The 17,947-nt window shown below is 42.8% G+C and overlaps 1 protein-coding gene across 9 annotated transcripts in view; it reads right to left on the bottom strand.

The window, feature by feature from the left end:
* C2cd3 (C2 domain containing 3 centriole elongation regulator) overlaps positions 1-17,947 on the bottom strand; it is a 119,514-nt gene that overhangs the window by 87,159 nt on the left and 14,408 nt on the right. For 8 of the 9 annotated variants that reach the window (XR_013043554.1, XM_042279658.2, XM_042279667.2 and 5 more), the window contains 5 exons: positions 14,048-14,271; positions 13,187-13,434; positions 7,406-7,538; positions 6,463-6,585; positions 2,394-2,541 (listed from right to left, as the gene is read on the bottom strand). Coding sequence is in view for 7 of the 9 variants with exons in the window: in XM_042279658.2 (XP_042135592.1) it covers positions 2,394-2,541; positions 6,463-6,585; positions 7,406-7,538; positions 13,187-13,434; positions 14,048-14,271 (876 nt within the window). In the remaining 2 variants the exon portion in view is untranslated. Of the gene's footprint in view, positions 1-2,393; positions 2,542-2,652; positions 2,731-6,462; positions 6,586-7,405; positions 7,539-13,186; positions 13,435-14,047; positions 14,272-17,947 lie in introns of those variants that run through there. The other variant, XM_076548314.1, reaches the window with a different exon arrangement.

Raw genomic sequence — 17,947 nt, 5'->3', positions numbered from 1 at the left:
TTTCTCGATGCGAATTCCACCTTTAACTCTGTTTCTCTTTCCCCTTCCAAGACCCTAAAGCTTTTTATCTGCTTTGGATTCCTTGCCCTCTAATTCTGCTCCCCATCTGGTTAAACCTGTCATGTCTACTCACCTGCCAGGAAACGCTTCTCTCTCTGGTCACAGTGTGTCAGTCTATTCTATGAACTAATTTTCTACGCAATTTCCTTCCCAGTGCTGGGGCTCAAATTCAAGGTTTTGTCTACATTAGGCCAGTGCTAACTTGCCCATTCTCTTGCAAATTCTCATTTAGTTAACTGGATTTCTTGCAGTACATAAACACTTATACTTGGACTTGGGATATAGTCAAGTGGTAGAGTACTTGCCTAACACACACAAAGCCATAGGTTTTAATCACCAGCACCAAACAGAAAAAGTATATCCCTAACATCCTTTTAATTTTTTTTAATATAGATCCTTCTTTCTATAACCATGTGCTGGTGTGTGTGTGTGTGTGTGTGTGTGTGTGTGTGTGTGTGTGTGTGTGTGTGTGTGATTGGCCTACAGGCAAGTCTATAGGGCATTTTCTTGATTAATGATTGAAGTGGGAGGGCCCAGGCCACCCCTGGCAGGTGGTTCTAGGTTGTATAAAATGGCAGGCTGAAAGAGACATGAGAAATAAGCCAGGAAGTGGTATTCCTCCACTGTCCCTGCTTGAGTTCCTGCCCTGACTTCCCTCAGTGAGAGAAGATGTAAGCTGTGAGCTGTAAGCCGAAATAAATCTTTTCCTCCCCAAGTTGCTTTAAGACAGCCCATTTCTCTGCCTTTCAAAACTCTCAAGTCTGTTAAAACCTTTCATGCCTGCTTATGCTCCTGCTGGCAATATCAGGTAATTGCTGTGGATATCACTCTGTATAAATAAAATGCTGATTGGCCAGTGGCCAGACAGAAAGTATAGGTGGGACAAACAGAGAAGAGAATTCTGGGAAGCGGAAGGCTGAGGCAGGGAGACACTGCCAGCTGCTACCATGACAAGCAGCATGTGAAGACTCCTGTAAGCCATGAGCCAAGTGGCAAGGTATAGATTTATGGAAATGGATTAATTTAAGATTTAAGAACAGTTAGCAAGAAGCCTGCTACTGCCATACAGTTTGTAAGCAATATAAGTCTCTGTGTTGACTTGGTTGGGTCTGAGCTGCTGTGGGACTGGCGGGTGACAAAGATTTGTCCTGACTGTGGGCCAGGCAGGAAAACTCAAGCTAGAGGTAATTTCCCCCCATTTTGTCTTGAGGGTGCTGTTTGGCAGCTCTCCCCAACTTACTACCAGGCCAGAATAAACTACCTTGTGTTTCAGTCATTTTTTTTTTTCCTGACATAAAAAAAGGGAAAATCACAAGTGTGATGGTCTGGACATGGTTAGAATATGTCCCTAAAAGCTTTTTATGTTGAAAGCCTGGCCCTCGGTGACCATTAAGATGTCAGGCGTTATGGGAGGAGATCCTTAGTTCTGTTAGAGCAAGTCCTTAAGAAGGGAGGATGATGGGACCCAGTCCCCATGGCTTCCTGTCTGGTGATGTGATGATCCCTCTCTCATATATACCATGAGGCGGTGTAGCCAAAGGGGTCTTTACCAAAGCTTTCCAGTGCTGTTTAGACTCTCAGCCTTCTAAACCATGAGCTACATAATCTCTCTTCTTTATAAAGTCAGCCTTTCTCAGGTATTGTTATAGTAACAAACGACGGACTTACATGAGGAGCATGACAGCAACCTCCAGGATAACATGTGGAAAGCATTAGGCTCACTGTGCATAGCATCTAGAGCAGCGGTTCCTAAGGCCCCCCATAACATTATTTTGGTTGCTACTGCATAACTGTAATTTTGCTACTGTTATAAATCATAATGTAAATATCTGACATATGACTCCAAAGAGGTTGCGACCCACGGGTTGAGAACCACTGGTCTAGAAGATGCTAAACCAAATCATGCAGCTTGACATAAAAAAGGTTGGAATAAAGCAGAACTACCTGAAAAGAATTTCCTATTTTATACGTCAAAAGAGAGTTTTGTCACCTGTGAGTAGAAATGTTTCTGGACTTTTCTGAACAGATACTGAGTGGGTTCAGAGGCATGTCTGTATTAGCTGTTTCTTAGAAGGGCTCCAATGAAGCCATATGACATACTGCAACACAGACTCTGCACCTGGGTGAATCTGAATCTGATTCTGGTTATAATACTTGCTAGGTATCCTTGGGACAGACTCACGTGTCACGGCTCTTTTCTGTCTCTTTTCTGGCTATCATTATTATTAAATAAGGTATATGTAAAATGAATAGCTTCCTGCAAATATCCTGACTGTGGCTACTAAATGCTGTGACCTCGATTTGTAGAACTTCATTCAGATTCAATGACTTACAGGCACTGTGTAAAACAAGTTCTCCAGGAGACTCTGGTCATACTGAGGGTCATTCAGGTCACTGCTGCAATACACATCACTCCCAGGAGATGGGGAATCTGGAGGAGAGCCTAATCCATTCCAAAAGTGACCTTGGGATAATTCAGCACTGGAGACAAGAAAAACAAAGGCAAAGATTTTAACAGAAGGTTCAGCGGAACTATTCTCTCTGGCTGGTAAGACTTCCTAACATGTGAAAGACGGTATGCTAAGGACTCACTCTCCACAGACTACTGGGTGACATTTTCCAGCTCTATCCCCTCTCTTGGGATGACGTCAACTAGTACTTAAAACCCTGACATGCATTGTGTTCTCAGCAAATATCTGTTGGCCATCTATTATGTGCTATGGTTGCCATAGAGATGGCTAATCTAGGTCCAGCTGTGCTCCTGTCATGTCTGCGGTCTGGCTGGGAGAAAAAGATGGCTGATTCACAAAAATACCTTCTTCAATTAAGCAAACACATGTATTTTGGAATTATTATGACATGATTAATTTCACATTGGATATAAAATTGAATAAACTCTGTGAGTTCTAGGCCAGCCTGGTCTACAGACTGAGTTCCAGAACAGCCTAGGCTACACAGAGAAACCCTGTCTTAAGAAACAAAGCAAACAGGCTGGAGAGATGGCTCAGAGGTTAAGAGCACCGACTGCTCTTCCAGAGGTCCTGAGTTCAATTCTCAGTACCCATGTGGTGGCTCACAACCATCTGTAATGAGATCTGGCACCCTCTTCTGTATACATAATAAATAAATAAATCTTTAAAAAAAAAAGAAACAAAGCAAACAAACAAAAATGAATAAAACACTACGAGGAATTTATAAACTGAGGATGTATGTAAATAACTATAAACTCATATTTTAAGGAACAATTTATCTTTTTTATTTTTCTTTCTTATAGTAACTAATACTTAATGTTAGTGAGCTGAACAATATTTTAATGAACATCCATTAATAATAAAGCAGTAATATTATTAAATAGTGCATTCTCATCACTGACTCATGTGTTTATTATTTCTCTGCTTCCTTTTTAAGCTAGTTACCATTTTTTAAAATTTCTACAAAAATGCACAATCATTACCTTTAAATGAGACAATGTTTGCACATTACTTCATATTTTTTTATTTTTACTACATTTAATTAGAGGGGAGGGAGAGAGCGCATGTGCACACATGGGACAACTTCTCTTACCACGTGGGCTCCAGGGACAGCTCCTGGAGTCAGGCTTGGTGGCAAGTGCCTTTCTTCATCTGCTGAGCTATCTGGCTGGCCTCTTAGCAACTAAAACTGCTCTTTTTTTGAAAGTATTTCTGATATTCATTTATATAACATCTTCTTAAAAATAATTTTTTTTAAATTTTATGTTTCTGTTTACCTGTATGTATATATTTGCACCTGTGGTGGTTTGAATAAAAATGGCCCCCATAGACTCATAAGGAATGGCACTTAGGAAGTGTGATGTGCTTTTCCTTCTGTCTGTGGATCCAGATGCAGAAGTCTCAGCTACCTCTCCAGCACCATGTCTGCCTGCATGCCACCAAGCTTCTTGCTGTGACAATAATGGATTAAACCTCTGAAACTGTAAGCCACCCCCAATTAAATGTTTTCTTTTATAAGAGTTGCCATGGTCATGATGTCTCTTCGCAGCAATAAACCCCTAAGAGAGCACCTAGTGTGTTCCTGTGGCAGTCAGAAGAGGGCACCATAGCCTCTGGAACCTTCCCTAACAGCTGGTTATGAGCTACCATGTGGGTGCGAGGAAGCAACACAGGTTGCATCAGTAGCGAGCACTGCTAACAGCGTAGCCGTCACTCCAGCCCCCCTCTAGAACTTTATTTGGGGTTTCTGCTGTCCACCAGAGCTCTTTGCTGCCCGCCACCTACTCTGCATACGAATTTACAGAGATCTCTGCTGCTCAGTATGCAGTCCTCTGATATCTTGGTGGGCCAGATAACACCCAGCTCCTGATCGGCAGCCCAGATCTCAGGGTAACTTGGTTACCATGTTCAGTTCCACTAAGGACCAATAGCAGGCCAAGAGATGTCTCTCAGAGGGACAATCATTATCTGCAGATGATAGTTTTTCCCTTTTTACAATTATGATTTCTTTGAACTAATTTACCTGTTCATGATGTACTACAGTGTTGAATTTTATCTGTTTGTTAGCCTGAAGACAAGCCCACTCTCAGCACGATCCCTTTATTTTTCTTAAACATAATTTCTGGAATTTCAATTATCTAGATGTTGAACATTCTGAAAATGTTAATTTTCAATTTTAAACTTTATTTTCATATTTTCCCATTTCATTCTTTTTGTTAAATCTTCTGGGACTTTTTCCCTTCCCTTTCTCTTCTCAATGTTCTATAACTCCTGTTCTCTGTGTACATGCTGGAAGCATTCCTCATATCTTCAAATCTAGGCCTTCAATGCTGACTAGAAGCTCAATCTACAGGCTGAGTCAGGAGGACCTTGATAACTGTGGCTTCATCACCAAACAACTGGGCAGAGCTGGATCATTTTGTTGAGTAAGGGCCAGTTTGTGTATTTCAACCTCTTTTCTCCTGACCAGAACAACTTCCACCCGGCCTGGGAGGTGTGGCTGCCAGTGTGCTTAGGAGTCAAGAAGGAAGAGGGGGCTTGAGGCTGGCGGGCAGCCGTCATCCATGGACTCACTTTAGCTTGGTCTCCTCTCCCTCAGTGTGGCACTCACCTCGACCCTCAGCTGTGCTTGGCACCCAGGGATCTAGGGCCTGTACAGACTTACAGTCTCAAACGCGAGCCATCTTCAGATCTTGTCTCACATTCAAGTGAGGATTTATACCTCAGTCATTAGGACACAGAGCAGAACTCCCGGGGCTGTGCTTTACTCCTGCCTTTTTCTACAACTGCTATCACAGAAGCCTGGGGTTTCAACTTTCATTTCTTCTCCTCCCATCTCCACTGGGATCTTCCTACTCTTCCACTCAGAATATTTTGGTATCCACCCCATTTTTAGTATGAAGTTCAAGTTCTTTTTTTTTTTTTAACCTTATTTTATGTGTGTTGGTGTGAAGGTGTCAGATTCCTTGGAACTGGAGTTACAGACAGTTGTGAGCTGCCATGTGGGTGCTGGGAATTGAACCCAGGTCCTCTGGAAGAGCAGTCAGTGCTCTTAACCACTGAGCCATCTCTCCAGCCCCAAGTTCAAGTTCTTTAATGTAACAGTCAAAGTCCTCTGTCAACGGACCAAAGGTCATATGTCTTGCCACTTTCCCATAAGCTTAAATTTTAACCAAATTAAACTAAGTGGAAAAGCCAAGCATTGTGGTGCATGCCTGTAATGCCAACACTTGGGAGGCAGTGGTAGGAGGATCAGAGTTCAATGTCATTCTCAGTCACATAGCACACAGCAAGTTCAAGGCTACCCTGAGCTACATGAACCCTCTCTTAAAAAAACTAACAACAACAAAAAAACAACCCCCCCCAAAAAAACAAACCTTAAACAAGTGTGCATTCTTAAAAACATGTTTCTTGTGTATGTAAAACATATTGCTTTTAACCTCTCCAAGACAGTAATGTTTACAGTAGTTCCTCAAGAGACAATATATGACGAGTCTGGTTTTAGTGCACATGTTAACAATATTCATAGTAACAGTTACCAATGATCAAACAGCTATGTGCTAACACCATGCTAACTCCTTTATATACAGAATTTCTCAACCTCACTGAAATGTTGCAAAGCTAGCAAATTCTTTTGGGGCCTCTGTAGTGGAGATAACTACCCAAGGCCACAATGCTAAGCACCTTTCAACCTGACTCTAGTGAAGATTCCTGCTCCCTTCATCACAGCAGACAACATGGGTGGTGGAGAGTGGGGAGACAGGGACAGAGTGCAGGCCAGTGTGTACACAAAGCCAAAAGAAAAGGTTTCTTATTTAGTAGGCAAACAGTCGGGACCAGGAAAGGAATCAGCCAAGGAAGTATTACTTAACAACGTACTCAGTGACTGGAAGAAGTTTTCAATGGAGGAGAGCCAGCTAAGAGCACTTACCTGCCTAACAGCAGCTGTATGGCTCTGGTGTCAGCTTTTGGATCATCTTTACAAAACAAATTCTCTGTCAAGGGGAGGAGGTGGTCATCACTGTGGTCTTTAAATTGATTCTTAGACGAGTACCTGGTTCCAAGGTGTGAAAAATACTCTGTCATGAATGGCTAACAGATGGGAAAAATTTAAATCCTAACCAAGCTAAGAAAGAGTAGAAAGCACGAGTCTGACTTAGAAAATTTAACATTTTTGGGCCTATCTGCCTTAAATGTATATAAAATTTAACACTTTGCAAAGTTCTTCCCAATATCAGAATCCCATTTCATTTCTGAAAGGAGAAGGGGAAAAAAAAAATCTTCATTTTATATATAAGCACTCCAGATTAGAAAGCAAAAAATGCATCCATTTATACATTTAGCAAACACCAGTGCTGGGTGATAGATTCTGAGTACCTTCTGCTGTAGGCTCGCCACATTAAGAATTATTTGCTGAGGGCTGGGGAGATGGCTCAGTAATTAAGAGCACTGGCTGCTCCTCCAGAGGACCCAGGTTCTGGTCCCAGCACCCACAACTCACAACTGTCTAACTCCTGTTCCAGGGGAATCTGACACTCTCACACAGACATACATGCAGGCAAAACACCAATGCACATGAAATAAAAATAAATTTAAAAAAGCATATTATTATTGTTGTTGTTGTTTGAGACAGGGTTTCTCCGTGTAGCCCTAGCTGTCCTGGAATTCACTCTGTAGACCAGGCTGGCCTCAAACTCCTGCCTCTGCCTCTCCAGTGCAGGGATTAAAAGTGGGTGCCACCACCACCCTCTGGGTATTAAAAAAAAAATAATTATTTGATGAACATTTCCAATTATCCCATTCATAACAAAAAAGAAGGTAAGTCAAAAACTCAAGAAACGAGCTGCAGGGATGCACTTTTGTCCCTAACTTACGGCACTGATGATCGGAAAGCATCTTCCATCAGAGGAGGAGGAACTTTGTCCAGCAGCATGCTAGTATCTGGGCTTGAGTTCATTGCAGAAATCAACATGGCATTCCTCAGCTTATTGCCCTGTTCTAATAGAGCTGAGGCAGTAAAAACAGAAAACGAAAGCCCCTGAAATCCAGCAGGAAGGATTCCAGTAGTCACAGTTCTTGTCCTTCTATGCATGACTTGCTACAAGGTTCGGTAGCGGCTTCTGCGTCTGTTCTCCCAACAGCCCAAGAATTCCTAGAGGATGTTCGCTTAACAACTGTTCTTTACTTGGCTTCTACCTTGTGTTTAGAAGATGCTCCATCAATGAGTGAATGCTCTATCCCAGAGACTGATCTTACTGTGGGAGCTGTTATGTCCCAGCTCCCAGCTCTCCCAGCTGCTGTCTACACATGAGGTTAATGGAGCCTGTGACTTATTTCCATAACCAGATACCTTATTCTGACTCTCTTATTTAAAAGAGTTTTAATATTCTTACCCCAAAAACACTGGCAACTATTCCAGCTGGACTTCTGGAAACCAGTCATAACTATAATAATCTATTCTAAATGTATACTTTTATGAACGAAGAATGCCAAAATGAAGTCCATGACTCATCTAAGGCCCCACAGCAGGATAATGGAAAAATTAAGATGAAACCCAAGGCTTCCAATTTTTGATAAGTAAAAGTCGCCCCACCCCTTAGGTAATAACAGCAGAACAATAGCAATGGGCATTTATTAGGCCCTAACCATGTGCCAGGCATCACTTAGTATCTTATGTATATCAACTCACTGGATCCTCTCAACACTCCTCTGAGATGGTAAGTAGTAACCTGCCCAGACACACATATGACACCCGTATTGTACTGTAAGTACCCCACTATCTATAATTTCACTTTCTGCAATTTCAGTCAAAAAATTAAGTGGAGAATGTATACTCCCTAAGTTTTGTTGCTCTTCTGACTAGTGAGATGAAATCCTAATCTACTCTACTGTGTCCTGGACATAAATCACCCCTCTGTCTACTGCTGGCCACACTGAATATTCTACCTGCTTTTGAGTCACACAATTGCTATTTTATTATTTAGAATTACCATTGTGATACTTCAAGCTTTGTGTTACAAGTAACCCTTACTTTACCTAATAAAGGCCCGCACACACAAGAACAGTGGTACTGACAACTTTAATATATCATATCATCATAATTATTTCATTAGTTATTATTATTAATATCTTACTGTACCTATATAGCTTCTGATCCCCCCCACTCCCCTTATTTTTGCTTTCTGATACTTGAATTGAGCTTATTTTTCTTCGGTGAGAATAAAAATTTCTCTCTGAATGCCAACATTTCAAGAGTAGTTGACTCAGTCACGGGTACCTGGACGGCAGTTGTCACCTACATACTCTTCCGAGGCAGGTTGTAAAAGGGAATAAACATTAAGGAAAACAAGCAAGAGGAACCAGACCTCAAGTTCCTCACACACTGGCCTCCAACTGGCTTCACTGTGCAAAAAGCCATCCTTGAAAAACAGTCTCCAAGCTTCGGGCTTGACAATAGGACTGTCTCAGGTTCTCCAGAAGCTGGGCACAACCACCTGAGGACTCTCCCCACACGGAAATGGCACTCGGTGTGTTCAGGACAGTGTTTCCTACACTCATTTCCCAGGTGCCAGGGGCACAGACCTGTTAAAGCAGCAGTTCTCAACCTGTGTGTCCTGACACCTTTGGGGGTCAAACGACCCTTTCACGGGGGGTCGCCTAAGACCATCAGGAAACACAGATACTTACATTACGATTCATTCTGAGCTGCACAGTTAAGTCTGAGGCCAGCCTGGGCTATAAAGCAGCCCTATTACAAAAATCATATCCAGCTGTATATTAGATCGCTGAATCCAATGTGTAAGAGACTCAGAAGGCCATCCAGTCCACTCCTGGCCATTGACAGTTGCAGCAGTGAATTCCCAGGCTGCTGAAGGGTTCCTCTTCTGTTACTGTCCACTGGACATCACACCTTTGTCTTACTTCTTCTACTTTCCTCCTCTCCTCCTCTTTCTCTTCTCCCAGACAGGGTCTCACTCTGTAGCCCTGGCTGTCCTGGAACTCACTATGTAGATCAGGCTGGCCTCAAACTCAAAGAAGTCAGCCTGCCTCTGCCTCCCAAGTGCTGGGATAAAGGTGTGGGCCACCACCACCTGGCTTTAATTCATCTTTAAATCCACTTACCCTACTAACTTATGGAAAGGAACATATTGTGCCTGGCATATTTGCTTGGCTTGAATAGTTGTTCAGCATAGTCTTAACTTAAAAAAGCGCAGGTAGGCCTACATGGATAATTACCTATAGTAAGATGAAGCAGAGGGCCTTAGCCTTAAAGTCTAAGAGAGGAGGCTGCCATTTTTGACAGAGTAGGAGCTCTCCTTAACTACGAGTTCATGTCTCCATTTTAAAATGCGGTTGGCAGGCCCGGTGAGATGACCCAGTGGAGAGGTGCTAGCTGCACTACCTAACCATCTGATTTGATCCCCAGAACCAACTCTTACAACTTGTTTTCTGACCTTCACACATGTGCCATCGCATACATGTGCCTACACTTACACATCACACTCACAAACACGATTAACAAAAATGTAAAAAACTTTAAGTGAGATTAACCATCTCTACCTCATGATAAAATTCTGTATGGAAAACACATGACAAGGAGCGAGTATGTAACTCAGCAATGCTCAGAGAGGGGAAGCTGCTTCCTTCAGGCTAACCTCTCGTGTTTCTTTTACCTGGGACTCTTTCCTTTTCTTCCTTGTGGTGACTGCAGGGACTCACGTATGCCAGGCAACTGTCCTACCACCGAGCTACGCTTCTAGTCCCCTTTAGAACATTTCTTTTCCTTCCTTCCTTCCTTCCTTCCTTCCTTCCTTCCTTCCTTCCTTCCTTCCTTCCTTCCTTCCTTCCTTCCTTCCTTCCTTCCTTCCTTCCTGTATATAGTGTTCTGCCTGCATGTATTCCTGAATAACAGAGAGGGCGCCAGATATCATTACAGATGGTTGGAGCCACCATGTGGGTGCTGGGAATTGAACCCAGGACCTCTGGAAGAGCAGCCAGTGCTCTTAGCCTCAGCCATCTCTCCAGCACCATTTGTTACTTTCTTAATGAGGTCTTACTTTGCCAATTTATGCAAAATTAGCATCCTCCCCTCTCATCTCCCTTGCTTAATTTACCTCCACTGCCATTACAACCATCTAACATACAGTATTTATTTATCCAGTTTGTCTTCCCATCTAGAATAGCAGATTCCTAAGACAGGCTCTTTTTGAAGAAAAACTTAAACTGCTACATCCCTGACACATAGAAGAGCCATAGACATTTGGTAGGTGTTGGGTAAATGCCTATTTAATGAACAAATGCCTTCCTCAGAGTCTGGAGTATAAGTCCATACAACAGTCCAGGTAGAGGCTGATTAAGTGCTAATTGTAGTAGACAGTTTTCTTCCTTGCAAATGGACTCTTTAAATTAAAAGACTAAAATTAATGACTTAATCTTAGGGCATGTGTGCACGTCAGAGTGTATGTGTATAATGTATTTACTATTATAATGTATTTATAATTATTGTGTGTATACATGTGGTGCATGTGTGTGAGTGCAGACCACGTGTGCCATGGTGTGCATATGGAGGTCAGAGGGCAACCCTCCATTGTTAGTTCTCTCCTTCCACCTTTATGTGAGTTTCAGGGATCAAACTCAGGTCTCCAGGCTTTCATGGCAAGTGCTTTTTCCTATTAAGCCCTAGCCCTGGAATATTATATAGAAAAAATATACATTTTGTTTGTTTGTTTTTTGGAGACAGGGTTTCTCCATGTAGTTGTGGTGCCTATCCTGGATCTTGCCCTATTGACCAGGCACTGGCCTCGAACTCACAGAGATCTGCCTGCCTCTGCCTCCTGAGTGCTGGGATTAAAGGCGTGTTCCACTACCATCTAGTCCTACAGTATGTTTTTAAAAACAGGGATTCACAAGACATTCAGATAAAACAACGTAGTTCAATAGTAGAGTGTATGTTATGCATGCAGAAGGCCCTGGGTCTGATTCCTATCATCGAAAATATACAAGACCTGTCCCTAATAATATAAAATATGTATCTAAGTAGTTATTTATAAAACATTTTTACAAATGGTATGGATAACTACTTTGGAAATGTTATTATGGGAGTGGATACACATTCCTGTCATGCTCCTGATGTCACAGAAATAATAGTTAACGGCATACTGCTCCCTGATCTGAGGTAATACACGCTGCTCCCCATCGCTTTTTATTGGGTTTGAATGTGAATGTCTTTCGTACACTTGCTCACGTGCTTGAATACTTGATCACCAGCTGGTGGCACTGTTTTGGAAAGTTGTGGAATTTGGAAATGGGGCCTTGCGGGACAAAGTGGACCACTAAGGGCAGGCCTTGGACTTCTATAGCCTTGGTCCCACTTCCTGCTGCAGGGCCCAGTGCAGCCTGCTGCCTCATGCTCCCACTACCAGGATGGTCAGTATTCCTTCGTAAGCCATAATCCAAGACCAACCTTGTCAGGTGCACTTGTCACAGCACTGAGAAAAGTAACGTACAAATGAGCAAACTGTCTCCCTCTACGTCTGTGTATTCTGCAGTACTGTAAATACTGCAACAGAACTGAACTCCCAGTCTTAAGCAATAAGGATCACCTGCACACTAAATGTCCCCACGAAGACTAACCGTTTTTAGAATGTGAAATGAATTTGGTCCTACTCTAGCTGCCTTAGGTTATTTAGGGCCAGACAAGGACTAATACATTTCTGTAAGAAAAGCTTTACCTTCATATGCAAACTTGCAATGTAAGAATCTAATTTACAAGTTCTCGGGTACACATGAATGAATAATATGTCCCTGGAGGACATCATTAAGAGCAATAAAGTAAAGCACAGAAAGACACATATCCTATTGTCTCATTTATTTGTGGAAGCTTGAAAGCTGATCCCTAAACAGACAACACAAGAGAGGTTACCAAAAATGGGGAAGGGCAGGTGGAGGGTAGGAAGGGAAAGGCCAATGCGGATGGGTGCAGCTGAGAAGAAGAAATAACTTCTAGCGTTCTACAGCATCACAGGATAACTATGACTGACAAGTAAGTGAATGTTGTGAAATGGCTGGTACAGGATACTTTGTGTTTTTAAAATGACATCACTGTCGTGTGTGTGTGTGTGTGTGTGTGTGTGTGTGTGTGTGTGTGTGTATGTGTGCGTGCGTGCAGTGCGGTGGGAGGTGGGTACATGCCACATGTACACGTGTGGAAGTCAGAGGACCACTTGCAGGAGTCAATTCTCTCTTTCGCCATGTGGGTCGCAGGGATCAAACTCAGCTCAGCAAGACTTGGCAGGAGAAGCTGAGCCACCTTACCAACTCCATAAAGGGCATTTTCAATGTTTCTAACACAAATGATAAATGTCTGAGATGATAGATGTCACCTGATATGGTCATTACCCACTGTATATGTGTACTGAAACATCACACTACACCCCACAAACACAACTGCTACAACTAATTTAAAAGAAAAACATCTAAATAGTAGTCAGCTAGCAGTTTAGTAGAGCTGCTTTTAACGAGACTCTGAATGAAAGAAAGCAAGTCTCACACTTTCATCTGGCTATCTAGTTTATAGAGAAGTCAACAGTTTCCCTCTGTGGGCACAACAATCCCAATAAACGCAGTCTAGTCTCAGGTTATAGACAGACACAAACCTGAAAGAAGGTCCTTTGCAGGAGGGTTGTTTGAAGACAGGATGCAGGAGTCACTGTGACTCTTAGCGACTGTACTTATGTGTGGCTGAAACATGGAACTGTTGAGGAGGGACATCTGCTTCTGCGGAGCGTTGCCGCTCTGCAGCACAGTCTCTAAACTTGGCCCTGAATTAACGTGATGCTGCAGTCCACACAGAGAACTCTTCACCGCATCGGGGTTCTCTGCAAAGTACAAGTGGTCCTTCCCCCTGTTAGAGAGAAAGAATGCCAGCAGCTCATACCCTGTCTGGGGAATATCCACCTTGTCAGAGCTGGGAGGGTTAGTGAGGGCCATGTAGCTGGGGCCTTGTATGAGGTGGCTTTTTTTTTTTTTTTTTGTAGTGTGACTTTGTATATCTGCTTTTAATCTCCTCAATGTCTCATACAACGCAGATTATTTCACAAGCAATTAAGACAAAAATCTGTTTCTCATCCTCCATTCTATTTCAAACAACAATGCCCTTTCCCCTCACAGACATGTATCATGGCATCTGTAAAGTTTTTAGTCATATGTGTACACTGGCTTCTCTATTGGACTGAGAGCAGTCCTTAAAGACAGGACTTTTGCGGCTGCCATATTGCTTTGGGGTGCACTAAGTCTACATTCTACCACTGGGCTACCTCTTCAGCCCCAGGAACTGTGTCTTGTTTATTTCTGCGCCAGTGTCTGGGATCCAACCAGGCCAGCAGTGGGTACAGAAGAGCCACCTGCTGAATGCATGACTGTGCTTCTCTGTTCAGGTTTCCAGTCTAGCACAGACGACACAAACATCCTGAGGACAGTGAGGCTAGCAGATGCAGACCTGGAGACATGAGCGTTACCTTGGTGTGGTGGACCTACTGCTGTTGCCTGGCAACTCCTTCCCATCAGTTTTGATGGCAGGTGCCCCACAAGGCCTTGATGGAATCATGGCCTGAGTGTTGCTGGATTCAGTATTCTCTCTGAGTCCTCGCTCAGATAAAAGCACATTCTCTGTCATGTCGGTGGTAGGAAGAGGCTTGTAGCTGTCGTAAGTTTCTGACAGAGGCTCCAGGGCCAGTGAGACCTGAAAGAGCATGAAACAGAACAGATTTTCTTCAGCCTTCAGTAATTAATTGTAAGAAATCCCTGCCTGACAGAAGTTAATGTCTACCCTTTCCTCACAAGAGTAGTTCTAGCTTTCTGCCTACTTCAAAAACCACTCCGTGGACTCCTTCATCCCGCTGTCTGAGACAGATCAGTCACCTAGGGTTCCTTCTAAGTGCCCTATATTCACGCCTTTGCACCTCTGTTTATTCCTTCCTATTCTCTATATCTAGGTAAAGATGTCAAGGTCATGGCCTTCTTCCTGATTCTCCTTACTCTGTCCACCCACCAATATCATCACCACTTTCTGAAAACTTCACTATAGGCCAGGAAGGTGCTGTGTTCCCCAGTGAGACTATTTCAGTGATGACACAATTCTGTCAGGAATTTATATTACTCTAACTGTAAGATTAAGGAAAGAAAAATAGCCGAGGCTAGATATGGTGGTGCATGCCTAGTAATGCCAGCACTGAGGGGCAAAGGCAGGAGAGTTACGATTTTCAAGCCAGTCTAGGCTACCTGGTGAGAGCCTATCTCTAAACAAAGCCAAGGTTTAGAGAACATATTTGTATCATTTACTTATCACACTAATATGTTATAAATCCTTTGAAGGCATGAACCACATTCTTTTTTTGGGGGGAGGGGGGGCGGAGGCATGAGACAGGGTTTCTCTGTGTAGCTTTGCGCCTTTCCTGGAACTCGCTCTGTAGACCAGGCTGGCCTTGAATTCACAAAGATCCGCCTCGCTCTGCCTCCTGAGTGCTGGAATTAAAGGCGTGTGCCAACACCGCCTGGCCACATTCTTTAGTTTTATATAGACTGATTAGCACAGAACCATATGCATGGTCCTGATATCCGACATGTCTCAGGTTCTGATAAAGGAATGACATGGCATCTGCTCATATTCTTACTGTTTGTTGCTTGGCACAAAAAAAGTCCCTACTGTCATACTGGACATAAAATGTGAAAAACACTAAGCGGAGAAACTAAGTCTCTGCTGGTTGAGATGAGTTCTTGCTTGCAGTCCAGCTCTGTGGGGGGCCAAGGCAGGAGGACCCTTGGAGCCTTGGACTTGGGGGACTTATACAGCAAGACCTGGTCTCAAAAGAAAAGACAAAGTTCCCTATAATTTTATTGCTGTGAGCTGAAGTATTCTATTAAAACATTCTTCAGTACCATCAGTGGGGAAAGGCACTTGCTGAGCAAGCCTGGAGACCAGAGTTCAATCCCTGGAACCCAGGCAGAAGTAGAAGGAGAGAAGTGACTCCACAGTTCTCAACAGTTGTCTTCTGATCTTCACACACACTGTGGTGTACACACACACACACACACACACACACACACACACACACACACACACACACACACAGTGGTGTACACATACACACACACACCCTGTCTGTCCCTATGTTTTTCTCCTAAAATTAAAAAAAATTATCCAGCCCTCTGAAGAGACCAACTGAGAAAAACCTAATGGAGGAATGAAATAAAATTAAAGTTTATTTATAGAAAAGTGTAGTTTAATGACAGAAAGAGGAGGAGAGACTGTTTAAACAATCAAATAATGATGAATGACCAACACAAGAAATGAAAAAATACTTTTTAAGATATCTTTGAAAAGGTCAATGAATATTTTGTATAGAGAAACTGCCAATCTATAAACTCAAAAAAACCAAACCTGGGCGGTGGTGGCACACGCCTTTAATCCCAGCACTCGGGAGGCAGAGCCAGGTCGATCATTGTGAGTTCGAGGCCAGCCTGGACTACTGAGTAAGTTACAGGGAAGGCGCAAAGCTACACAGAGAAACCCTGTCTCGAAAAAAAACAAAAAACAAAAAACAAAAAAACAAACAAACAAAAAACCAACAGCCGGGCGTGGTGGCGCACGCCTTTAATCCCAGCACTCGGGAGGCAGAGCCAGGCGGATCTCTGTGAGTTCGAGGCCAGCCTGGGCTACCAAGTGAGCTCCAGGAAAGGCGCAAAGCTACACAGAGAAACCCTGTCTCGAAAAAAACCAAAAAAAAAAAAAAAAAAAAAAAAAAAAAAAAAAAAAAAAAAAAAACCAAACCTAGTGCTTACTGAGAATTCTGACCATGAACCAAGAACTATAAACCCTTCACATCTGCTCATCATCAAGACTTTCTTACAAGACATACACCAGGAGTGTAGCAAGATGAATACTATGTGCAGTGATCGCTGGAATAGTTCACCTATAATCCTGGCTGCTCAGGTTATCACTTGCCAAAGACTGCCACTGCATTTTAGAAGCGTAGGGGGCACTGAGTAAAAGTACCCCTGCCCTTAATTTAGACTTGTTGATTGGCCAGTGAGACTTGCTTTGCCCTAAGCACATTTGAATCAGTTATGTTCAACTTAGAAGCCTGCTGTGACTTTCAATAGTGGAGAAAGGCTCAGAGAAAGACCTCGTATTTTCTACAACCACCTTACACTCAGTCTTAGGGCTGGCCTAACTCATCTGTTAATATTTGTTGATCTTCGTATTTTCTGCAACCACCTTACACTCAGTCTTAGGGCTGGCCTAACTCATCTGTTAATATTTGTTGATACCAGCTCTGTGCTAACTGCCTGGGGCAGAGTGATGTCTATAACACAGTCCCGGAAGATCATGGATCTTACAGAACTTAAATAATCTAGAAATTAAACACAACTGCTCAGGTAAGAATGTGTGCATGTGATGTGGGGACTCTAGGGAGAGAACTGAGCTCAGAGCAGAGGTGAGGAAGGAGTGCAGGGACCGTTTCCAGGAGTGGAACAGAAATGACTAAGCAGAAAATACTAGGCATGAAGCCAGATGAAGCTGAGTGCAGCTGAGATAAATAAAACATTGCAGACGACGGAAAAACATCTAATTTTGGATGCATAAAACAGATTAACCAACTGGTTACCCCCTGGGCTTGACTCCTACGCCCCCTGCTTCTCAGTGTTCTTAATACAGTCCTGCATTCATCTATACTTTCACTCCTCCCATCTCTATGCCCCTCCCCAACTAGGTTCTCTCTGTGTTCACGTCTCTGCCAGTGTCATTAATGAGTCAGTGTCTGTCTATCTGTTTGCCTGTCTCCCATGCTGAGAGCTGAATCTGAGTCCTCATGCATGCTAAACATGCTATATTCCAACCAGATTTTCTATGTTATATAAACTATTTTACTTTTTAAACTGGAGATTTCTCCCTTAAAATGTCTTCATTTTCCCCAAGTTTTCTCCAATGAAAACAACTTTCATTTGTCAGGATAAGGAACTAACAGTATTTGTTACTGTTGTTCTTCTGTCTCCAGACCACATTTTGTCATCTAAATATATCACCCTCTCCTGAAGCCCACACTATCCACATATACCATAAATATACCATATGCATCTCCCATCTATAACAGAGCAACGTTAAGAATATATCTGCCTTCTAGCAATGACTCAGGGGCTCTTTGGTACTAAGTTGCCTACAGTTTTCTACTTATATCTGTGGCATCTAACGTACAATTTTCAGAATTATGCTACGCAACACAGCATTTAAATAATGATTAAGCAATGCTTTAAAAATTACATTTCAATTTGTATCTCTGGCTTCTCTTGAAAAATAAGAAGATCCAGCAATATTGAGTCCCTATTCTAATGTGGCAAAAAATGAACTGGAATAGACC

This window comes from Peromyscus maniculatus, chromosome 1 (assembly GCF_049852395.1).
Source record: "Peromyscus maniculatus bairdii isolate BWxNUB_F1_BW_parent chromosome 1, HU_Pman_BW_mat_3.1, whole genome shotgun sequence".
NCBI lineage: Eukaryota > Metazoa > Chordata > Mammalia > Rodentia > Cricetidae > Peromyscus > Peromyscus maniculatus.
Note: the sequence above shows the minus strand (reverse complement) of the source record. Positions and strands in the feature narration are given on the sequence as shown.